At 41.8% G+C, this 26,187-nt stretch overlaps 1 protein-coding gene across 3 annotated transcripts in view; it reads left to right on the top strand.

The window, feature by feature from the left end:
* Window positions 1-556: 556 nt before the first annotated feature.
* rnf19a (ring finger protein 19A, RBR E3 ubiquitin protein ligase) overlaps window positions 557-26,187 on the top strand; it is a 52,036-nt gene continuing 26,405 nt past the window's right edge. For all 3 annotated transcript variants that reach the window (XM_080836472.1, XM_080836471.1, XM_080836470.1), the window contains exon 1: window positions 557-711. In XM_080836472.1, the coding sequence (XP_080692598.1) occupies window positions 681-711 (31 nt within the window). In that variant the 5' untranslated portion in view covers window positions 557-680. The remainder of the gene's footprint in view (window positions 712-26,187) is intronic.

Below are 26,187 nucleotides of genomic sequence, written 5' to 3'. Positions count from 1 at the left end.
AGTGACTGTTTCCCTGAATAGCAGAAGGGCTGAAAAAGATTTGGTTATTGGTCAGACAATTAAAGACATCCTGCCTCATATTAGATTGGAAAATTACATTGATTGACACCATTGACGAGGTGAGTTTGTGTGTGTGTGTGTGTGTGTGTGTGTGTGTGTGTGTGTGTGTGTGTGTGTGTGTCTGAGAGAGAAAGAGAGAGAGAGAGAGAGAGTGAGAGAGCACGCTATCAATTGACTGCATATGTATGCTTTTTATCAGCTCTGTAAACTTTTGTAGATTAACACTCTTACTCGGTTTGTGAGTGTGGTTGAATACTAGCATAGAGAGTTGTTTGCTAAATGCCATTCATTAAACAGAGTAAACTAGGTAATCTGAAATAAATAAAGAGAAGGAAACAGCCACAGGAATTAAACACTTTCATTTTGTTCATTATCACGCGATAATACGAATTGTCCCTTGCCAATATGTGTTCTCGCGAGAGAAATGAACTAATTTGTAAAAGGGAATCGGAATCGGAGAGGGTGGTTTCTGTGAGTCAGAAGGCTTGCGGGACAGGGAGGTGGCGAAACGGTAGAAGTTTTGCGATTTTTTTTTTGTTACCTGCTGGTAAAACAAGCCGAATTTTAAAAAAAAATACATATTATTCGGACTGCTGTACGCGGCATCTTTTGTCCTAGGAATGAAATGCTGTTACACGGATGACTTAAAAGGTATGTTGGTTTAGCGTTACTGTCTATCGTGCTCCCACAGCTTGCAACAGAAAACGGCTAACCACTGAAGACTAGACTTCAGGTGAATAAAAGTTGACTAGCTAATGTTCATGTTTTTTTTTGCCGTAACTAGAAAGTTAACGTTATCCTTATCAAAGGTAATTTATGTGAGTATTTCTTCACATGCAGACAGCTCCCAGATGATGTTGTTTTCTTGGGACAAGCGTTGGTGGTTAACTAGCCTAACCGCTGATGTTCAAGTAAACACATTATTTAGGTAAGGACAGGTAGCTAGCCAGGTGAATCCGGTGAATGACCTCTCTTCTCAGTCTAGCAGACCATAGCTCTGCCGTTGTGGTACTTGACTTTGTTGGCCTCGGCAGAGGTGGGGGTAGATCTTGTGTTTACCAGCTAACAGCTCATGGTGCTTTGTTTATGTCGGACTACCACCTCGTAGTATCCTAACTTCACAAACTATTTAACAGGCTTTGCTGATTCTATGAGTAAGTATCACTCCCATGTCAAGGTTTATACCACAACCGGTTGTGATTTGTTATCATAGCCTGGCAGAAACTGTGGACGTGTCATTAACGTTACGCTAGAAACGCTACAAACATTAACGTTAGCTAACGTTATGTTGTTAACTTGAGATACACGGCACAGATTTCTAAAGATCTGTTAACATTACGAAATCTTAATGTTTACTTGTTGGATAGTTTGTTGGATACAGAGGTATCCCAAACCTAGTCACTGACGTTTGGTAACGTTAGATCGCTAGCTAGCCAGCTAACGTTAACATTTTTTTTTTAACCTCCACCAGCTTGCTGTCAGTTTAGCCAGCTAACGCGACTTAATATTTCGGTATGGTCATTACTTGAAGGGACTGTATGAAAAAAGGAATACTCGCTTTCAATAGTAATTTGCGTGGGTTTCATTCGTGCATCTGTTTTTGTAAGAAACCGTTTTAAGATGGCTACAACCTAAGACAATTAGCTATCGGACTAGGTAAACGAACGTTGCTGCTAGCAAGCTAGCCAAATAGATACCTAGCTATAACGTTAGTTTCAAACGATTGATGTTATCAAGTTGCTTTTGGGGTCGTTTCTCACCAACGGCTAGGCGGTTTTATGTCAGTATGTCCAACTTTGTGTATATGTTGGACATGTTGGGCTCAGCGCTTGCAAAAACGTTGTTCTTTTATACTAAGACTATTAAATAAACCACTTCAGATCTTGAGCTCAATTTTTGCCTCCTTCATGTTGCTTTTTCATAGCCTGAAAGTTGTCTGACGTGACGTTAAAGGTTAGGCCTAGGTATAACGCTATCTCGGAATGAAGATATCTAGATAGGAGAAGTTTAGTAATATAGTTTTCCAGGCAATCGCAGTTTGCTTTTATAAAGACTTTTTCGACATTAGCTAGCTGTCTAATTTGTACTGCATTTCTCTTGACATTTCAAAAGTATTGCAGTTATTGGTTTCTGAAAGTCTCGCTTAAGACCATTTTCTCGAAAACGTGTCATGTCAGCGTTAACGATTGAGGTTATAACGGAACGACATACCGCTTCTGAGCCATATTTAACTTGTTTGTTTTCAATCACTAACGCAGTTTCCTCGGCCGTGGTGGGCGTAATGATATTTTCTCACCTTCCCTCTCAACATATTGTTGGCCAAAAGGACGGATCAGTGTTAATGTCCCAAAGTCTGCACAGTAAAGCCTTAGGTCTGAACGACGGATGTTGAGGACGGGTGTGCCAATGGGATGCGTATATAACACAAGCTGATTGGAACTTGTTAGTTTCGATAACATTTTCTACATCCCTCTCTTAAGCCGAGGATTACCCTGAGTTAGATGTACTCTGAAGTGGTCATGCTCTGTTAGTATGGCATTCCACTCTTGATCTGTTTGCTGACCTTTAATCAGTCATGAATTTGTTGTTCTCCTTGTGGGGTCTGAAAACACTGAACCCTTTATACTTCCTTATGCATAATTCCCTTCCCAGATGAGCAGACTGATGGCCTTTTAAGCAAGGCAGAACTCCATACAGATAGGCCGTGTGTGTGTGTGTGTGTGTGTGTGTGTGTGTGTGTGTGCGAGACAGAGGGTACTCTTGTAGAGCTATCTCCAGACAGCTGGGGGGGGGGGGGGGGGTATTCCAAGAACGTGGTTTATTGACAAACCTGGGTTTGTTAACTTTGTGTGATTTAATAATAAAAGAGTCCTATGGCTTAATTTCCTTAGTAAATCAACCCCTTAGGCATCGTCTATTAGGAGGTTTACCTTCCTCTGAGTTACCTTACCCAGTTTACCATATGCTTACTCCGAGTTAACCCTCCCAGGTTTTTCACTTAACCACGTACTTGGAATTCCCAAACACACTCTGGTGTTTTGTTATTGTTGGGGGTTGAGAGTAGACACGCTCTGGTGTTTTGTTATTGTTGGGGGTTGTGGGTGGGGAATATCTCCCAACAACCAGCAGCTGAAGATGCATGGTGTCAACAATTATGTCCTATGTTTCACACCCCCTTTGTTCTTGTCTGAGGAATATAACACTTATTCACCTTAATATGCATCACGCAACTTATGTGGAAATATGTTTCCTTAAAGCTACTTCAGACCAGGCCCCAAAGGGGTGATTTTAGACTCCTGTAGATTGTACCATTCATCAGATCAGTGTCTGTTTGGAGAAACATTATGTTCACAGGGGCTCTCTAAGGTAGTCCATGTCTGCTGGGGTCAAGACCTTATTAGTGCCATCCTTGTTTTACACCACATGGTGTACTAAGCCTCCTGAGCAGAGCATGTTAAAACAGGCCTATGGCAGTCATCTGTGCAGCAACCTCTTATCTAATGTGCCTATGCTGTTCAACCTGGACAGTCTTGGTCCTGCACAGCTATTTGTGTAAGGCCAAGGGTTGACCTGGTGGACACTCGTGTCGTTTATTCCTGTTGCAACGTTCAGCGTGACGGTCATTTGTCAGACTCGGCCAATCATGATGGTTATTAACATGGATTTTAATTTTTTTTTAGTATGGCAGTTGCTTCAAGAACTCTTTCCTGATTGCCAATGGATGCCATGGCATTGTATCTCTGCATTGCGCTACCCTGGGGTGGGTTTGAGGTGTATCTTTTTTTCTGTATGCATGCACAGTTATTCTTGGTCTCAGAATTTTTAGGAAACCCAGATAGATCCCCAGGGAAAATATATTGTCTTCATATAATGTTTTTGTATTAAAATGCTTTCCAGGCAGTTTTCAGACTTCAAGAATGCCTGTGGCCTGCAGTCAGCCTAAAAGGTCATGGGTGAGTCTGGAATCCTTCTCAACAGGTGTATGATGATCTACTAGATCAGTGGACCTTGAACTGTGGACAGACACTTAAAAACCACACACCCCCTTGAAGAGGTGGACATCCTGAGGGCTCTTCTCCAAAGGGAGTCTAACCTACTCAGGTTTAAATTAGGGTTATCAAGGGAAGTGTTGATTATCCCTAATTGCCTAAATTGCTGTTAAACTGTACTATGACAGTGGTAAAGATGTTGATTTGTTTGTTACTTAATTGGAGTTTGTGGGCGTTTGAATTAGGGATGCAATGGTACAGTGGGCCTACAGTTTAGGGCTGAACGATTTGGGAAAATAATCTAATTGCGATTTTTCCACAAAATATTGCGATTTGATATGCAACTTTTTTTCCGTTTTATCCTTTTTTCCCCCCAACAAAACCTACTGAATGATTTAAAAATGACCAACATAATACTATATACTTTTAGTGTAAAATATTCTTTCCCACATTTTACATTTTTATTTAACTGCTCATTTCAGAAACAAATCGGTGGCTTTTCCACTGTGCATTTAAGTAATTTAAGCAAAGTCAAGTATAAACACAAGGCATGCACTTTTTAAAGTGGCCATATGCAGTAATTGTACTTCAGAGTTAGGGTTAGGATAAGCAGTTTTACCTTAAAATAACAGCTTTGAAAAAAATTGGGGCGCTACAATGACTTTTAATATGGAGAATCGCCTCTGTGCCATTGCCATACCAGGGTTCGTAGGCAAATGACTGCATTGTAGGTGTGCCTGAAGCCGCCCAGTTTTTACTGTCTGCCGAACTAGTAAGTAGATTATTTGCCGTCTTGTGTTGCACTTGCTTGATGTTTGACTGTGTTCGGACAGTTGTTGACTGACTAATTTGTCATACTGTCAAAGTAAGCACATTTCAAGAGATTTCGCTAGTTTGAGCCACTAGCATCTCGTTAGCGATTAGCAATTGATCCGTTATGCTGTTTTAATCACTGTGTGCAAATCTTTTTTTTTTTTTTTTACACCACGTTGTAATCGCGGACGTTGCGGTTAGAAAATCGCGTTTTACCATATCGCGATTTAATCGCAATTGCAATTAATCGTTCAGCCCTACTACAGTTCAGTGTCATGGTTTTTTGGGTAACTGTATGCAGGGTGGCCGCGGGTCATTAAAAAGTCTTAAAAAGTCGTAAATCAATTGTCTTAAATTCAGATTGGATTGGTCTTAAATATTTTTGTGCCATGTCAGTGCGAAAATGCAGGCAATGTGTTCTGCCAGGTCAAATATTTGTTTCCGGTAGCCGGTGCTCTGCGTTGTCTATGTATGTGATACAAATATTTTAATGCAGTTGACGCAACTTTGTTTACTTCCGGTGTGACAGTAGCGGCGCGTGCCTGCAGTCAGTTAGGCAAGAGCGACCGAAGCAGTAGTGAAAGGTGGAGAGAGCTGAGGGATTGTTTGGTGGAAAGTTTCTGTTTAAGAGGCCAAATGACGGGACAATCGACAAATCTAAAGTTGTATGTAGCATTTGTCAAGCTGAAGTTAGCTGTCACAGAAGCAACTCGTCTTTAAGTTATCACCTTAATGCAAAGCACCTGACAGAAAGCAACCCCAGGTTAGATGATTGCCAACCCACATTCCACAACGTTTCTAGGAAAATAACTAGACCAAGTTTAAGTTATCAACGCTGTATCAGTTTGGGTTGGTGGTGACTGTCTGCTCTTCAACATAGTTGAAGATGGTGGGCTGACTGAGGTGTTCCGAATTGCTTCAGGGGATAATTGTTACGATTTACCGTCGGCAGCATTGTGTTTCGCATATTACTTGCTTGACGGCGAGAGAGCACGAAAAAAATACCATTAAACAACAGTGTCTAAAATACACGCTCTCTGAGGTGATTACTCGTAAATGTATAGGATTCGACCGACGCTTTAGTGCTGTTTTTGTGCGTTATTATTGGAGTGGTTATGCTTTTCTGTGGACAGCTACCAACTCAAACGACTGCCCAGGAATGATTGGTGCTATTTATGTTGATTTATAGATTGCAGCCACAGATTTAATTCATTATTTAAATTATTCTAATCATTATATTGACCTATTTGAACCTATTTGTTTGCATGTCTGAAGCATCACCTATTTTAATTAGGTCTAGCTGAGTGGTCTTGTTTGCATGTTCCATCACTTGTTTTGAGTACATGCTATCTTTTGGGTCTTTTCTGGTTCTGTTTGCTGAGTCGAAAAGGTTGGGAACCCCTGCTCTAGTCCTGTCAGTGCTATTTCCACACGCTACACCACGTCCGCTAGCAATGTATTAATTTTACCTTACAACGAACAGTTTATGGAAATTAAACAGAGGTCACTTAAACATATTTATCACAGTGTGAGACAGCAAAAAAAAAAAAAAAAAAACGTTTTGCATTTACGTTACGTTCTAATATGTGACCGTTAGCACACCATTCATTCAACTCCATTGGTAGCTAACGTTACCACTTATTAGCCAGCTGTGCTGTAATCTGCAGTTGCTCTGATTTTGGGAGGTGGTCTACCTGTTGCTTTGATTGCTAACTTGCCACTGTAACTCAATCCCTGGAATGCTTTGAGTAGTAAAACACGAACAATGGCCTATGTTTCCATTGTACACTTTATTCGCAAATGTTATTTTCTTGCTGTCGTTCAAATGATCGGAACTTGCTAGGGCTGAATCTCGTAGCCTAGACTTGAGGGGATATGTATGTGTATGGTTTCGGCATCCTAAATGTATACGAAAAAATGTAAATCACCCTTTATAATAGGGTCGACAAATAGGCCTGCAAACCTTGGGCTAAAAATACTCCCTCTGCTTTCGTTATTACCTCTGGCAGGGATGTTATTCAGACACAGTTTGATTCTTACTTTGTCTGGAAGTAGGACTATGCAAAAACTACACTCTCAATTTCCATGACACTCGGTGGAAGGGTGAAGCATGGCCAAGGAATAACCCATTCAATTGAGCAGTCGATCTGACCCACGGGGCGGATTTGTGAGATGGGGTATTTGGCCTTGGCGGAGATCTGCACTCTCCAAGTGCCCTTTCTCTCTGTTTTTTTAAATTTACCACATTGTTGTTGGAAGGCAGCGGGAGATTGCTGAGTTTTCATTAATTAATTGACTCCTTGCTCCACCTGGGATATGGCCGGGTGATATGAGAAGTGTCCACTCGAGTAGCCAACAGTGGCAAATCAATGTCAAAGAATGTACTCTTCTTACCATCGTCATCGTATTGAATGCTGAATCCAAAATGTTCCCACACAGCGGATTTGAAAGAACTGGATGCATTTCCAGCAAGCATTTGCCATTGTCAGGTTAGAGCTGAGATAATTTTATTTTTAGATTCCCCTCTTTGTTATGTTCTGTAGCCTGTAGTCTTATCTTTATCTATTTAAGAAATGTAAGGTATGTACAGTAGTACATCTAAATACTTGAAAACAATTAGGATAATTTAATTCTAGCCCACACATGGGCCAGAGTTCTGAAATGGACTCGTTACTCTCTGTTTATGAATGTCTATTCCCTAGCCTGCAGGGGGATGTATGGAATACTTTTGTTGCGCACCTACAGGTCAGGATTAAATAGAATATTTGATATCAAGTTGGAGGCTATGCATTATCTCATAATTGCTGGGTGCACATATGATGTGTAGCCTATTCTTGTGACAGGAAGCTGAGAAAACGGCTGAGCTTTTGAAAACTGGAGGAGGGCCACCTCATGCTTCTTGTTCCACAGGCAAAGGAGGTAGCCATGGCAGACAACACAGGAGGCCCTAAAATGGAGGGGTCAGGTCTGACCCTGGTGGCAGCTCAATGTCTAACCTTTATGTGCAGGGCAATAGCATACCAATGTTGTATTGGCTTGTAGGTAGCCTACATGCCCATCTTATGTACAATTGAAAGGGATACCATTGAGCTTCTCCAGCATGCCCCTAATGCCCTCTAGTAGGCTATGCCCTTCATGCCCTCTATAATGCTATGCCCCTAATGCCCTCTAGTAGGCTATGCCCCTCATGCCCTCTAGTAGGCTATGCCCCTCATGCCCTCTAGTAGGCTATGCCCCTAATGCCCCCTATAAGGCTATGCCCCTCATGCCCTCTATAAGGCTATGCCCCTCATGTCCTCTATAAGGCTATGCCCCTCATGCCCTCTAGTAGGATATGCCCCTCATGCCCCCTATAAGTGAGTACTTTACTCCAGTGAGTGCCATTGGAGACATCTGACTGATTCTGACCCAGCCGACCTTAAGCAGATGGGTCCCCCCTTATGTGCTGTGGTTCTGCTTAAGGTTTCTTCCTGGGGGAGTTTTTCCTTGCCCCTGTTGCCATTGTGCTTGCACTAAGGGAGTTCAGGCTCTGGGCTCTGTATAGCGCCTAGAGACAATTGTATTGTTATGGCGCTATATGAATACAATTGAATGACCCTAACAGCTGTCAAAGATGATCAACTCCCTCAGAAGATAATTTATATTTTTTATCATCGAGATTAGCTGAAGGATTTTGACTGTCTTTGAACACCTCTCTGTGGAGTGTCTATGCGCCTATTTCTTCAAGATTGTTGGCAAAAGGCAAAGGGTGTATGTAGGGTAACATTCCCGTAAACTGCTTACGTAGCCTGCTCTGAGCAGTTTAGAGATGCAGCATAAACTGCCAGGACTGCATACCCACAACTCACAGCTCCTTGCACAACAACTCCACAGTGGAAGAAGCTTGGTTAATTTGGTGCTCAGCTGACTGGTTTGGGTGTTCTGCCAGAACCCAGAGTGTTGCAGTGGTTTGTTTGTTCTCCTCTTCACCCTCTGTCAGCGTCCACCCAGCACTGCTATGAAGGCAGCTCTGGAGCCCACAGGAAGCAGGAGGGACCTGGCTCCAGTCCGGGGTACTTTCTTCAGTGTTTGAGAGTCTTGAGAGCTCTCACTGAAATCTGCCTGGTCATGATGAGGAAGTCGGCCCTGAGAGGGGAATGCTGCAGGAAATGCCATTCTGAAGCACATTGCTGAAAACCCACCACAGCTAGCAGGATTGTGTTTGTCAGAGGTGCCTTTGAGTTTCTGTGTCTGTGCAGAGAAACTTGTGGATATTTTCCTGTTGTCGGGTGAGGTGGCTGGCTGCAGCCTTGAGAAGTTGAGGTGTGTCTGTTTTGGAGTTGTGTTTGTAGTGCTTCTAACAAAGCTCACACACTCTGGAGGTTGGGAGGAGTTTCCCCTACAACACAATGAGGCATTTAGGCACAGAGCTACAATACAGCACTGCCCTCACAAGCCTGACGTGAACTCCAGCAACCCCGATACAGCACCTTGGTAATATGCAAATATGTGCAGGCTCACGCACATCATCGACACTCTTGTAAGAGTTCAAACTATTGCACAGACACTGAGCCAACATGTAGGAATTCCTGGCTTCTGATAGAATGTCTTTATCCCACCTAGTCAAGAGCGAGAGAGCAAGGAATCGGGGTGGAGGAAGGGAGAGAACAGACGAGTGGAATGCAAACGGATGAAGGGGGGGAGAGGTGGGTATAATGGCAACAGACTGGGGAAAGAGAAGAGTAGAACGGACTATGCAGACCGTTTGGATCTTTGGATATGAAGGCTTAACTGCTCCACCTCCCATTTAATTTCATCTGATCGTGTCTTGGCTCCATTTAGTGTTCTTTGGACCGGTTTCCCCTCTGTGTCCTAGCCTCTGTGTGGACGAGCAGCGCTGTGTTCAAATGTTCCCTGCAATCGCAGTGCTGTGAGCTGGGCTGCAGAGTGTATCTTCTGCCCAGTGTGTGTGTGGACACTGCTTGGGAGGAGGGAATGCAGTGTCTGTTCTCTGGCCCCAACCCCCACTCTCTGTCAGTGATTTGGCAGCCCCAAACACACAGACTCGCTCACACAGAAACATGCACTACATGCACAAATATGTGTCTGTGCCAAACCTTGCTGGGCTCCTCAGCTGACTGCACTGTTTTTTCCTCTGCTCTTTGTAATTACTCAAGAATTCTGGACTTTCACTTGGCTTTGTGGATTCTGAAAATTGCTGCATGGACACTGTAAAAGTTTCCTCTTCCTCACACACACACACACACACACACACACACACACACACACACACACACACACACACACACATACAGGTTTATACTGCTGGGCTGAGTGATTGTCCAGGTGAAATTATTTCCTTGTATGAGGTATTGTGTGGGCTGGATGTTAGCTGGACTGGCCAAGTAACTGATCAGTGCGTGGCCTAACCTGTTCCATGCAGAAGTAGTGTTGACTTGGCCTTCATGTTTCATCACACGCAGCTGTTTTTCCAAGGGGAAAAACCCTCAACTTGAGGTCAAACATTCTCTGGAAAAAGCACGTAGATGTGTTTGCTTGGGTGTTTAAAGCAAAAAACGAATTAAACAAACACTGACATATTGGTGCTTTGCTAAATAACCAGTAGATCATTGCCACGTACGTTTGCTTTAGATCATTGACTTGTCCCTCAGCATAGAGTTGCAAGTTACTGTGGGAGAGAAGTGTCTTTATGGACCCAAAGGAAGGCCCCGAAGGACCTGCAGAGAAGTGTTAATGGCAGCGTTGTGGTAATTAGATCGCAGGACCACACACACATGAGTTTCCCCACTGTAGATGTTTGGTGTTCAGTTGAGCCCCTCTAGGATGTGCTTCGTGTGTTCTCGATATGAAAGGCATCACGGTTAGGGATGCACCGATCCGCTTTTTTCACCTCCGATACCGATACCGATATCTGAGGTTTAGTATCGGCCGATACCGATCCGATTCCGATATAAAAAAAACAGCGCGAAAGTATGGTAACTGTGTGTATGTGTGTGACCACACGTGCGAGAGGGAGAAAAGAGGAGTGCATGACATGAGATCTTGGTGCATTTTTTGCTCATTTGCTACTTAACATCATGTCTAGTCATCACTATCAATTCATAACATAGGATAAAAATAATCACAAATAATGTACGTTCTAACTAGGGCTAGTGTTCATATTAGTTAGCAATCATATATCCGCTAGCGTCAACTTTTACGTTACATTGTAGAGGCTCAACATGGTGACCTGTTAATGCATTTGCTGGTTCTACTCTGTTAAAAGACCCACAATTACCAAAACTGTATTCTTTATCTCTCTTTAATGTGCATTCATCAATTTCCATTACATGACGATGCATGTGATCAGGGCTCGAAATTAACTTTTTGCCTTACCAGCCAACATGGCTGGTAGAGGAAAAAGTGTACCAGCCAATTATATTTTTACCAGCCAAAATTAAACCTGCCATTTCAGACCTACTCTGACATTGTTTGATATTTATATATTTACAATCTTTACCTATGATTTTAATATCATCGTTAATCACTCTCAGAATGGATTTAAAGAAATCAACCAATATTGCCCAATTGGCTGGTGACAGCCGCAACACGTGCTGTATCATGCTGTACCCGGGAATCCTTAAAGGCCCTCCTTCACGATACGTTAATTATTTAATTAACTTTTGCATGACCTTTTTTTTTAAAGCACATTCAAGAGTTGGCTATTAAAAATGTACTTCAGATGAATTCATTTAACCTCATAAGAAGCGCTGCATTAGGTCTACTAAAAAAAATATCTAAATTAAGCTTTTAAATTACACCTATATGATAGATAAATATTGTCCAACTAACACTACAGCATAGATATTCAAAAGCTTATTATACTATTGTCTTACTGATCTGACAAAAAACCGCATTGAAAAAACAGAGGGAAGGCAAACAGTACCTCTGCTTCGCTGAAGGGGGCGTGCGAGAGCCCACTGGTCGGCGATAAGCTTATTCAGCCATTGCTCTTCTACTAAGCTTATACTACCACCGTCAACGTATTTCGGCTCCCCATTATATGTAATGAGCCACCTACTGCAACATGCTCTTGGTGTAGCTGCTGTTGTGGCTGTTGTTTCTTCCTCCCTAGATGTTCTCTGCACCTTTGCTTGAGGTGATGCAACGACAATGAATCGGCACACTATTTTAGCTTTCGTTTAACTGCGTTAACTTGCGTGTGGTCAACTAAGTCGGTTTCAACTTTTGATTCGTGCTCAAAATATTAGAACTTTATAAGCTCAAAGTATTAGAACTTTGTATTCGCTGGCAAAATATTAGAACATTGTATTCGCGTGCAAATTGTTATTGTTGTATTAAAATTTTAAGAACTTTATATTACCCTTTCACTTCTCCCACTGTTCTTGTTGGCGTTGCAAGCTATTTTTAACCATGACGGGCGCAATAGTCGGGGAGATTTGCTCCGCAATGTCAATCGCCAAGTGGCGGAGCATCGGAGACAATTTAGTCGCCAGCCCAAAAATCTACACGCCATTGGCGCTTGGCGGGTGCCAATTTCGAGCCCTGCATGTGATCGTACACATGTGTGTGCCTGCAATGAGAATGGGGACTGCACTGAATTACTTTAGCATGCGTTATTGCTACACGATAACAATTACACAACTAACATTACTCGATACATATAATTGTGGACATTACACTAGGCAACATTAATCTCATTCATAGCTCATCCAGTCAAAATCTTAACAGGATGAACTCATCTTTATTACAGCGAATCAACATCAGAACATAACTAAGGGCGTATTCACACCTACCCCGTTTGGTCCGGACCAAACGACCAAACGGACCAGATTTTCGTTGGTTCGGACTTTTTGGGATGGTCTGAATACAAACCACCGAACTCTGGTCCGGACCAAACAAGCGGACCGAGACCGAGCTGAAAGGTCGGACTCAGTCCGGATCAAACAACCCTGGGGCGGACCTTTTGGAGGTGTGAAAGCAGACTGGACCTAATCCCAGACTTTTTGCTATTTTGTACCTCGGGAGCTTCCGTCGTTGGTCTGGTGTTGCTGGGTAACAGAGTGTAAACCGACCATAGTAGTGCCACTGTTACCGCTATTAATTTGTCAAACTTAAAAACATCCTTCAAAAAATCTTAATACAATGAGTAGGGGACAAACCTGGGCCGAGGAGGAGACCCGTGCTCTTGTGGACATTTGGACAGATGCCCACATTTCGTATATGTTGGAGCGTACCCATAAAAACGCCGACGTATTTGGCATATTTTCTGATAAATTGAGAGAGTCCGGTTTCAATCGCTCGCCTGAGCAGTGCAGGCTCAAACTTAAAAAACTACGTCAGACATATATGAAAATTCGTGACACCCTGTCAAAAAGTGGTTCTTCCAGTGATGCCAAGCTGAAGTTCAAATACTTTGAAGAAATAGACGGCATTCTGGGGACAACACCCCTTGCTTCACCGGTCGACGTAGTTGAGGGGACCCTGCCGGCACGAAGCAACAGAGGTGAGGATGCTACGACTAACCAGCGGAGCCCACCATCATCACCCGCCAGCAGCGTTGCCCCAACTCTCGCTGAGGAGGATTTCTTAAATGGTGAGTAAATATTACCAGTATTGCTGTTACTATTACTATTATTTGATAACCTGTGTATCGTCCTGATGACTCAAATGTGTTACCATGTTGTCCAGTTGGGTTCTTTATAAAACATTAATCAAGACGAGACCGGGAAATGCGTGGCTTCACTTCACTGGTGTAATAGCTTGACTGAGCATAATACACTGGTGCATCTCTATATTACATATAAGGGGATCCGGGTTAAACGGCTTCCTCTACTGTCTTGGCATATATTACACCACACATATAGCCTACCATTCTGCAACATGTTGTGTCATCATAATCTGAGTTTAACCTCACTTATTGCTATTTCCCTTGACAGAGAGCATGCCATCCAGTCAACCCTCTTCCAAAATGCCAAGCATTCCTGGAGCTAAAGCCAGGCAACATCTGGGCCGAAAACGCAAGGCTTCACAGAGTGAGGATGGGGTGCAGGCTTTTTTGACGAGGCAACACCAGCAGCTTCAGGAACTGATGGAGGCTGAGAAAGAGCGTCAGGAGAAGGAGAATAGCTATCTGGAGAATTTCCTGAGGGCACAGCGGGAGGCAGAAGACAGACGGTGCGCCATGATGCAAGCCCAAATGCAGGAGAACAGCAAGATGTTTAGTTTATTGTTTAGTGCCATGTCCAGCAATCAACAACAGCACCCACATGTTCCACCACAGCACCCACAAGCTCCACCACAGCACCCTCCTGTAAATTGCTGGATGCCTAACCACCCAGCTCTAGCTCAGTCCAACACTGCTCCTACCTGGCCCACTACTGGAGCAAATGAAATATCAGAAATTCTGCATCAAGTCAATAGCAGTAGCCATCTGTATGAAATGTAATGCCTTTTAATGGATTGATTATATATGTATCTATTTATTTATTTATTTATTTATCTATCCATTTATTTATTCATGTGCTCATGCATTATTATTTATTATTACTTCCATTCTACTTTATAAAAATGTTCTCTGTATAGGTCTATTTAAAATACTGAAACTGTTTTCTATGAAATGTTCTGTGTACATTTAAATACTTGAAATTTAAACTAAGTGTAAATCTATAGGCCTATTCTTTATAAAAATGAATATTTTTTATTGTCCAAACATTTTGACATCAACTTCAGTTCACTTCTGACAAAGAAACAGAATAAATAAATACATTTAACTCGTACTTTTGTTCCTCATTTCATATCATATTTAATTCACAACCTTGAAAAGTACGTACAAAGAGCATTTCGTATGTCCTGAGCCCTCTGATTTCCTTCCTCCATATCGTTCTGTCCGTCATTCTCATTCTCTCCACCTTCCTCCTCTTCATCTTCGTCCTCCACATAGTCGTCCTCCTCATTGTATTCTTCGTTCTGTTCTTCACACAAATTGTGTAAAACGCAACATGCTGCTGTCACCTGGCTAACCAGAGTAATGTGATGATCTTGTGGCTTAATCAGGCATCTCCAGCGACCCTTGAGCCGCCCAAAGGCCCTCTCGACAACCATTCTTGCCTGGCTCTGGCGGTGATTGAATCTGACCTGTTCAGCAGTCAATCCTCTGTCGGGGAAAGGCTTCACAAGCCAGGGGAGCATGGGGTAGGCTGCATCCCCTAAAATTACAAGGGGCATGTTAACATCCTCAAAAACCTCAGTCCATGGTGGTAAAATGTCATTTGCTTGCATGTGGTCACAAAGAGAAGACAGAGTTAAAACCCGAGCATCATGCACTCGTCCTGGCTGTCCAATATTGACATCCCAGAATTTCATTTTGTGGTCTACCACAGCCTGAAGAATAATGGAGTACTGCCCCTTCCTGTTAAAATAGTGGGACGGTGACTCTGCCGGTGCCTTAATTGGTATGTGGGAGCCATCTATGGCACCCACTACCTGGGGGAATCGCCATTTATCTCTGAAAGCTTGAATGATGGTTCTGCAGTAGGCCAAACTTGGTGGTTTAATATAAATTGGCTTAAGGACTGTGTTTATTGCTGTGATCACCTCCTGTGTGATCATACAACAGGTGGAAATGCCAATGCCGAATAAATTGGAGAGGGATCTGTACTCTACATTTGTTGCCAGCCTCCACAAACAGACTGCGACTCTCATCTCGACAGAGAGGGGCCTCCTGTATCTGGTGTGCTGGCGGGTCAGGAGGGGTCGCAGCATACCACAAACATATTCGAATGTTCCTCTTCTCATTCTGAAATTTAGTAGAAACTGTCTGTCGGTCCAATTATTCATCACAAGATGCCACCAATCTTGGGATCGTTGATTGACCCAGATTCTCCTGAGAACAGAGAAACCCAAATACCATGATGTCATCATTACAAATAAAAAACAATAGCAGATTATGTTTATGTTCAATGCTCCAGTACAGACAATGGCAGTAAAAGCTATGTACCCTGCTATGTCTCAACTGTACCCTGCTATGTCTCAACAGTGCACCGTCTTGTTTGATTAATTACATAAACATTAAACATCCTAGATATATAATGCCTTGGTTATATATTTGCCACACCCTGAAAATATGTTCTGACCCAAAACAACATTCTTTTTAGGACGTTTTAATAGTTTAATTTTCTGTGTGTAAAGGGACAAAAATAAAGTGTACTCAACTGTACTCAGTCTACCACTGTGACTACAGCTCTGTTGTAAACCTCAACAAAAGCCAGTGGCATTATACCCATTTATGTTTATTTTCCGTTTGAGTGTGGGTTTGATTCAGTGCTTGTGCAACAATAACGTGTATGGTTTTGAGTTGGGGGGCGTTAACAGTAAAACAGACTGACGTAGGCCTACCGAGTCTTTTCCTAGCCTGAAGAAGTGTAGTATGACCTGCAGTGAAACATGATACTGATGTAAGGAATGGATACGAATAGCTCGATAGATAGCCTACCTTATACGTCTTGCTTGAAGAGCCTGAATTGTCATAGCTTGATGAGCAGACATCAACGCTATCCTCCGTAGCCGCCTGGCCCTTTGACGTCGTTGTTGACAAATTACTTGTACAACAGCATTGTTACACAGTTGTGATAGCAAAACATTGAAAATGAATATAGATTTTATAATATTAGCAGCAATAACGGCACGGAAAGCGTCCATGACTACCATTCACTTTATTTTAACTGTCTTAGCACTTTGTATTGCGCGTGTCGATTCTGACCAATAGCTGAACGACCTCGGGGCGCGTGGCTTTGTTGACAGAATTTGGTCCGTTTACTGAAACGTACAGTCTGAAAGCGAACCGCACCAAAAAAAAAAAAAAAGGTTCGGACCAAAGCAAGTGAACTATCGGACTTTCCTGGTCTGAATACGCCCTAAATCTCCGCTTAGCATGCTAATCGCTACTAATAGCAACCTGCACTCATAATACTCTACCTATCACAGTCGTAACTTCATGAAACCCCTTACATTCATTATTTACGCACACAATGCCTCACATACATGTCGAAAAATGATGATTTAAGCATTGGAAATGTATAAGGCACAACTACTTTGCCACTGATGGGCGACGAACTGAACTTGTCACTATTCACCGAACTTAAATGAGCAGACAGCGCTGCTAGGCAACGTCACTATCAACAGATAGTTTTTCATACACGTTAACGTGCAGGAAGGCTTTTGATGGCTGTTCTCTGGATTGTCCACCATCGCGCCACCCTAAATCTTTGAATGTGCGTGTTTCAATATAATAACAGTCCGTTTAAAACAATGATACCGGAGCATGATATGAATTAAACAAAGCCTCGATGTAAATACATAAAATAAACATTAAAAAAAAAAAAAAAAAAAAAAAAAATTTAAATATGGATCGGCCCATTGTCACCGATACCCGATCTAGAAATGTCTTCAATATCGGTACCGATACCGATACAAATATCGGATCGGTGCATCCCTAATCACGGTGAGAAATAGAAAAATCCTCAGGGCAGAGACTAGGAACTGGGCAATGTCCTGGTTGAGGTGTAACTACCATAAGTCTTCATCCAAATAAGCCAGCTCACAGTTCAGGGGGAAAGGGGCAGAGGAGGTAGATTTTTTATTTTTTTTTACAGCAGCAATGGATACTCCCAGCATATTACACACACACACACATTTTTATATGAGCAAAATATGCAGTCAATATAACCTGGACCATTGGCATTGAAGACATCTCAAGCAATATTTCATTAATACATTTAATAGTATCAACTATTAAGACTCTGTACAATGTATATGTACAAACCTACAAAACGTTGAACAAACGTTAAAAAAGGTAGCGAGACATCCAATCAACCCGGAAAATGTTTTAGAACCATGAATGACTCCGAAGCTGTTTAGATAAAAAGTAGCCTAACTCTGGTGTTCTGCGACTTACTGCATGCTATTAGTAGGAAAAACAATGAGAACATTTGGTACAACTCAGAGCAAATAGAGGTCTGGCAGCTAAAGCTAACCTATTCATGAGACATTAAAACTGAAACTGAAACAAAAGCCAACTGGCCCATTAGGCAAACTCTAGCTTCCGGGTCACTATTCGCTCTATATTGTACCACATTTTCTCATTGTTTTTCCCACAGACAGCACATGGTGACCTCGTACAACAGGGCTATGGGTTGAATAACACTTTAAGTTAAATTAAGGAAAATACAACTGCAGGGCCTCTTTAAACCACATGAACACTGCTCATTTCTGCTTGCCATAGGGTCTGGCCACAATGTGCTTTTTTCCAGCCCCAATACAAATGTGGCAGCAGGGCAAGACCGTCTTACATTTCAATAACAGGGCTGGGCAGGTGTTGCCTTGAGGCCCGCCACAGTGGGCACAGAGATCTTGCCTCCCAAAAGGTGCCTGGTAGTAGGCCAGCTCTATGGGATCACCACACGAGAGAGACAGCCTGACCTGCACAGTAGATGAAAGTTGATGTTTGGGCTCCAGGATGTAACTCCCACATGTAAAATCCATACCATCATCTGACAGGGCCTCGGCCAGTGTGCAGAGCTGGCAACATTGTGTTTAATAAAGTAGTAGCAAGGGAAAATAAAACATTTTTAGGCGGGGGGTCTGAAAAGCCAGAGGGTTAACATGCTCTGAGATGCAATCTAGGTCATATTAGGACATGTTTTTCTGCAAAATACAGCATTATTTTGAGTTTATAATTTCCTCTTTTCCCTGTTGCACACAATTATACACAGACATACACGAAAAAGTGTTTTATTACCCAAACACATGGTCACTAAGCACTGAACATTAGTCAACATAAAATAAATATTTATCTACTGATCTGTGCTATATATGTAATATCTGTAGGATTCGAATTATTTTAAGCATTTTTATAATCAAAATCGCTGAATTTGCGCATGCCCTGGTGAAACAGAGAGGAGACACGCAAGGTGAGGCAGCGACGAGTTGCGTCTCATTTCAGATTGCGCAATCCCTCTCAAACTGGGTTGAGTGCATGCTTTTTGCTTTCTCATTGTCTGTAACCACTGTCATATTTGTAGACACTTTTATTATATGCCCTTTCTATCCATATAATAGTTAATGTATTTCACGTCTGTGTAGAAGCTATTTAGACTTGCTGATCTGACATAAAACCGCAGTGAAAAAGCAGTATAGCTCTGCTTCAATGAAGGGGGCGTGCGGGAAATTGAAAACGGGACTTTCAATCGAAATGTGAGGTGATAAATAATGGTGGGAGACCAATGCTGAAGCTAAAACGGGACAGAAGAGAGCTCGATCGACTTCTCACATTCAAAGCCAAATCGCTATTTGGAACCCCAAGAATATATTTGGCTTTGAACGAACAGCGTAGACTAAAAATTAGCAAGGGGGAGCTTCTCACCCCTCATTCGCTAACATTACATCGTTATTAGAGTAAGCCCTTGCTATGTTGATTTCACATTATTTATCTGAGGATTGTTTAATATCTATGTGAAGCCATTTAAGATCATACAAGTGGTTGTGATAACTTTGAACCCAAGACTGCTTTTTATTGGTGAGCTGATTTTGAGGAATTAAACTTTGCAGCTGAAGTTGTTTCCTGGTTGATAGGCCTAAGGTTAAATAGTTGCTATGCTAGTTTACTAGCTAGCTAAGGACACTTTAAATGACCTTCAACAATTTAAATCGAAGAGTTCAATTTGCATGAAATGATAGCTAGTTATCTAGCTGATGTTATAGTCTCTTCGATTTAACTATACAATTATAATGGGAACTTAAACCCTCAGGGTGCCTGTGCAACTTCGTATGAAACAGTTAATATTCAGGAGTTCATATATCAAGATATTAAAGGCATCCAGTGCAACTTTATATAAACATTCAATGAAAAATAAACATTCAATTTCTAGTCTTTTTTACACGTAGTTAGTTTCAATAACTCCATACCATTACATATCGACATTCAAGGAGCAAAGATGAGACGTCGTTGTGTGGTGAGAACTGATAGAAAATCGTAAACAACAACAATCGCGGGTGGGGAGAGGCCATTTTTCCATTGACTGGAATCCTGCTTTATTTATTGTAGGTCACAAAAAATAAAGAAAATGGCGGCGATTGTTGTTGTTATCGATTTTCGATCAGTTCTCACCACACAACGAGGTCTCATCTTTGCTCCTTTAATGTCGATATGTAATGGTATGGAGTTATTGAAACTTACTACGTGTAAAAAAGACTAGAAATTGAATGTTTATTTTTAAGCCTCGAAAGTTGCACTGGGTGCCTTTTAACACTAGTTTATCACAAGCTAGCAACTGCCAACTGTATGTACCTTACCAATGTGTGTGTAAAGAATGCAGATATGAAATATGAAAAACAACCAGTTGTCAATGTGCAAGCTGCCAATTGAATGGTGATTTAAGCTACTCTATTGGGTTCATATGTTTGTAGGCTAAATCTGACACTGAAAGAGTCGGTGCCTCAGCAGCCACGAACTTCACCGCTAGTCACTGGTCAACATTGGTAACGGCATTAAAAAAAAAAAAAAGTACGGCCAATCCTATTGACTAAGGGTGTGCCAAAATATCGATATTACGACATATCGCGATATTTCGTCTTGCAGGACGTTATCGATATGCTGACGCCAAATATCGATATTTAAACAATAAACATACAGCCGTTCTAAACAGATTCTCTCACAAAAACCCGCTACAGATTTAATCTACAGAGTCACTACTTCAAGACCCCACATGAGGGCGCCCATGAATTAGAGTGAAGTCCACTGCAGTCAGTTAAAAAAAAAAGAAGAAGATAGCTGTAGCTTGCTCAAGATAGTAGCTTTGATAATACACAGCCATTACCACTGTTTCAACGTGCTGCGTTTCACTTAACAGGTCAGTCATTCCCTAAATCTTTAGCAATTGTATATTTAGGTTGTCACATTCAACAGCGCAACATATCCTCTAGCGTTTTGAACTTTCTGTGAGTTGTGACCGTATGTTATGACCGTAATGTGTTTGCATCAGACACAAATATGGCGGTGCTTAAAAAACAGTGACCGCACATAATATCCATGAATTCTGAAGCGCTCAAAAGGCGCTGAAGGCTGCGCTATTTTCTAAAAAAAGAAGTCTAGTGTGAACGCCGCTTAATCTAATCGTGCGTGCTAGGGATGTGCATCTCATCACTGAGGAAGATGCGATACACATCTCGATGCACTGCCAACGATCCGATACATTAAAGATACATAAAAGCAACTACTAATGCGATACGATACGATCCACCCCTATTGCGATGCAGTACGATTCGACACGATGCGATTCGACACGATGCGATTCAACAAGGTGCGATACAAAATAATGCAATTTTATATTATTCATAATGATTCATTTATTTGTCATACAACAAATCATTAAAAAGGTATCTGACAAAATATAACATGTATATGTACGTGTGTAAGTGTTCTCTAAATGTCTTTTTTTTTTTTTTTTAACTGTAGGCCTACCAAGCAGTCACAACACAGTTTGCTTCATCCTAAACATGTGGATCAAATGCCTCACGCAATCAATTTAACTTATTTGCCCTATTTTAAGGTTTTTCTTTAGGTTTTGAGTTGATCCACATGATCAGGATGAAGAAAAAAGTATAATGGAGACTAGCTGCTAGATTTCCTTTTCCAATTTAAGGAAGGCACAGGTAAATTCAAGTAACAAATAGAGAGTTTAGCTACGGTATATGGAGTATATTCTTACCTCTTCCTCCGTCATCACCTCTGCTATTATCTTTAAAAATACCATGTCCTTGGTGCCGTGGTCTTCCAAGAAAGCCAGGTCTTTGAAACGTGGTTCAAGCGCCAGTGTTGTGTCTGAACGCGTTCATTGAATGAAAGTTCATGAACTCGTTCATAATTTTGGTGAAAGTGAACTGAACGTAGGGTATTACTGTCTGATTAACGATACTGTGAGCGTGTTCATTCTGGTGTCTGAGAACTGCACATTCACTCTTTTTAATTTCATTCAATAAGGTGTTAGATTTATAGAGACTTCCATGCGAAAAACACCGTTAGTAATAGTCGCTTATCCCACTGTCTATTCCTGTGAGAGCCCCGAAGTTGTGTAGAGGCCGAGAGCGGTATTGCAGACAGATAGTGATTTTAGAAAAGTTAAAGACTTCACGAGAAGCGGCCATTAACAGCAGTGGAGATGAGAGCGCGTTTAAGAAACAGTAAGAGAGGTGGAATCTATCTAAATATAAAATGATTGGTCTTGTATTGAGATTATACCGATACAAAAATGTTAGAACCGATGCATCGCGATCAGGGGTGCAACTGCCCAGTGTCAGGGGGGTATGCAGCAACAACACACACACACGTTTTTTTTCTTTTCTTAAGCAAATAAATAAATAAGTGTACCAGACATCATCATGTATGGGCTTTAAATAATAAAGGTTTATTTTAAAGTATATCAGCCACTGCATGCCTACCATAATGGTAATGGTACGCTATGGTGCATACAGTATATACTGTACACACACACACACACAAATATATATATATTAGTAAATAATAAACAGTTGCAAACATTAACATTATAATGATAACCATTGCAACATAATGCCTTAAAACGCAAGAGTAAGCATGCAAATAAAGATCTTTAAAGGTGATGATGTGTAACAATGCTGCTACCAAAATATTCTAGAGTGCTCTTTAGTTGCTACTAAATAATAACACGCCGTGCCTTTGCACTTGCCCATTCATCTAGTATTGCATCATACCAACAGATAGCCTGTATGTTTGACAGCACAGCTAGCATGAACGGCTAATGGTAACCATGGTAACCAGAGTTGTTTCCAGCTTCTTGTTAGTTATTGTGAATGCTACCACCAGAGCCCGTCTGCCACCTTATATTTACCAGTTGTTATTTTTGCCTTAATACAATTGAGATGTGTCATACATGGGATTGGTTCAGTAGGGGTTTAACCAAAATCTAAATGTAGCTATCATCAGCCTAACTGATGAGGCTTAAGATAGCCATAACCCCCATTTGGCTGATACATTTCTATGTTAGCAAACGCTAGCTAGCCTGCTAGCTAGTCTGTTAACATTATTTGCAAGCCTCCAAGCACAAACGTAAAGTCACCTTAAAACCTACCTGTTGCCTTTCACCATCCACTTATTTAATTGCTGTCGCATCCCCTGACATGTCTTCTTCTTTTCCCTCTTTCTTTTTCTGTTCCCAAAGCTTCCAACAGCTTTTTATTGCTTTATCCATCTTCCATCCAACCAACTAGTTCGAACTGCTTGTGTGTTTAGCGGTCACGGCCTCACGCTCCTTCTTTTATGTCAAAATTCTATTATGGAATCTTAAGAGATAAGGCGCCCACTCTAGCCTGTTTAGTCCTCTAAAATGTTATACAATTAAGGAAATGCAGAAATGATTTAGAAACGCACAACAGCAGCTACATATATTTTGAAACATGTTTTTTTTTTTTTTTTTACCATCGCTTTGGCGCTCCCATGGTGCGGCGCCTCTATGCGCCGCATACAGCGCATACCCACTTTTTGCGCCACTGATCGCGATTCATCTCACATTGTATCCGGTCCACACTTTTTTGATCCGGGCCATCGTATTGTGAACTTTTATGCCGGTGCATCGTGGCGAACCGGTGAATCTTCCCATCCCTAGTGCGTGCGTGTGAGAACAGGTCAGAGAAGCAGAGGTGTGTGTGTCTTTGTGTGTCATTTAAACACAAGCTACAACTTAGCACTAATTTCCCTCCTTTGTCCTGTGTGTAACTGTTAATTACATTAATAATTTCGGAAACGGTAATTATACTTCAAGGGGCATTTTTGTCTAAAACTAGCCTTTTGTCAGTTGCCTAGCTAGCTTGGACTCTGTTGTGATGTATTTGGCAGCATTCTTTCTACAGACTGTCTACAAACTGATGTATTATCTCATTCTTACTCAACCGTACACCGTGATGATGAATTTAAGGGTTATAATGAAAAAGTAGTTAGCTTTAAATCATACCCTAACACAGTAAAACAAATATTGAATAATGTTGGTTTAAATGACCTGCAACTCTTTTGTGTAACTCGGTCATTTGTGTCCTTTTTCAGGCAGAGGAGGGAAGAGGATAAGTTGATAACTAAGCACTGAAATATGTTTTCTGCATTTATTTTGTTTTCTAATTTTCTGTTACTTTGCAGAAAATATTTTTGAAGCATTACTTTGCATCATTCTGTACACTGTGCAGTACACTTTATTTTACTTCTTGATTCTTGTTTTTTGGTGCAATTCATGTGAAATTCATGTATCATGTGAAATGGATTCAGTGCAATTAATACATTCTGAATTTCTTCAGTGACACAGATATCGTGATGTATCGTGGGTGAAATTTCTTGCAATATATCGATAATCGCAGAATCGCTGTATCGTGATATTATCGTTATCGTGGGTAAAATATCGTGAGAGTATCGTATCGTGGGGTACCTAGTGATACCCAGCCCTACTATTGACGCGTTGCCGGCGCAAGGGACGAATCATAATACGGTTTATATGTGAGCTTTTTGAAGTCGTTGTTTTCACAAGAAAATGCGCTCATCCTTGTACAGAATGAAGAGGTGCTGTACAAAAACGTAACTATAGTCTGCCTAAAAAAAACGTATTTGTGTTTTTTTTTTTTTTTCCCCCAAGCTCATAAAATAATTTGGGTCGCACTCGCACATAAATTGACAGGGTCGGTCGGAAACCGGAACCAAAACTTTTTTTTTTTAGGCCTCAGCAGAGTTCTCAAACATTACCACCAGATGGTCTCTGCCTCCTTCCTTGTGTTGGAGAACTTGCTCATCTTGTTTCTCACTGATTCCATATTTAGGTGCGTTTGCATTGCATATATTCAGGCCACACACCTGACTCACTCAAGCTCCCTACTGTCTTGGAAGTTATCAGTCACAGACACAATCCATAAACACAGAGAACTGTGAAAAGACATGAACAACCCCCACTTCCCTCATCACAAGGCTTATGCATTAAGGAACAACAGGAAATGCTGTGACCTGATGATGCCATTTGAGGCCACTGTTCTCTTAATCATTTTTATCTGGAGTCCTCAAATTAACCCCCTCTTGCTCTGCTGTTTTTTTTTTTTTCATAATTAGTGCGATGTCTTTCACTTCCATGTTCCTGACATTTCCCTTGTGTTCTCTGCCTGACTGGTAGAGTCCTCTCGGACCTGGGAGTGTGGCGCTGCTGGAGTCTGAGGCATCTGCTGGCTTCTGATAAGCCCGGTGCATGTGTTCCACACACGGCTCAGACTAGCTGAATCAGACCCAGTTAAACACCCCTCTTGTCCCTCTCAAACGGCCTGCAGAAGACCGCACAGGCTGAAGTAGACCCAGTTAAACACCCCCTCTCGTCCCTCTCAAAGGCCTGCAGGAGGCCTCATAGGCTGTGGCCCCTTCCAGGGGGAATTGGAGGCATGTGGTGTATGATGTCGGGGGTGGGTGGTTAGGGGTTCACTTGTCAGGCGATATCTTATAAGAGTCGATATTTTTCACACCCCCCTCCTGTCCCAGCCCAACAACTGCTACTGTGTGCTTTGACCAGCAGGTGTGAAAAAAAATAATCCTGATGGGGTGTTTGAGGGGCAAAGCGAGAGAGAGAGAGAGGTAAAGAGAGTGAGTGTTATTGGCATACAGGAGTGTAGGTGATGAGAGGTAACACCTCTCCTTGTGCTTCCTGTTGGCAGCTTTTAAGTGACATGTGCATCCACACGAGCAGCACTCAGCAGAACCGTTGACCACAGCCTGTGGAGGAGAGGGGCCCTCTAGAGCAGGACAGTCATACTTAGCCCTGCCTCTACGAGCTCACCAACTGTTTTTTTTTCATCACTGTTACCAAGTCTGATGACTTGACCATGTCTGATTACATTTTTGTGAAAGAAAAAAAGCTTTCACTTTCTGTGTGTGTGTGGACCGTGTAATTTGTTGCTCTGATAGTGATCAGAGTTTAGTGGGTTGATTTTGTGTGTGTGTGTGTGTGTGTGATCCAGTCTTCCATCCTCTCCCACTCAGATCATCCCTCCCATCCCTCTTTTAATTTCTCTTTCTATTTTTGTCTGTTCCCTCACTGATGTGAGTCTCACTTTCTCCTGCTCTTGTGTGATGGCAGACTAAGCTGGTCCAAACATTTTCACATGACTACAATTACCAGTGTGAAGAAGGGTGTATTGGGGCGTGTGTGTTGGTGTGTGGAAAAGCGATTACACTCAGCATTGTGTGTGTGTGCGTGTGCGTGCGCGTGCGCATGCG

Source organism: Sprattus sprattus, assembly GCF_963457725.1.
Source record: "Sprattus sprattus genome assembly, chromosome: 4".
NCBI lineage: Eukaryota > Metazoa > Chordata > Actinopteri > Clupeiformes > Clupeidae > Sprattus > Sprattus sprattus.
The sequence above is the reverse complement of the archived record's forward strand: the minus strand, read 5'-3'. Positions and strand labels throughout refer to the sequence as shown.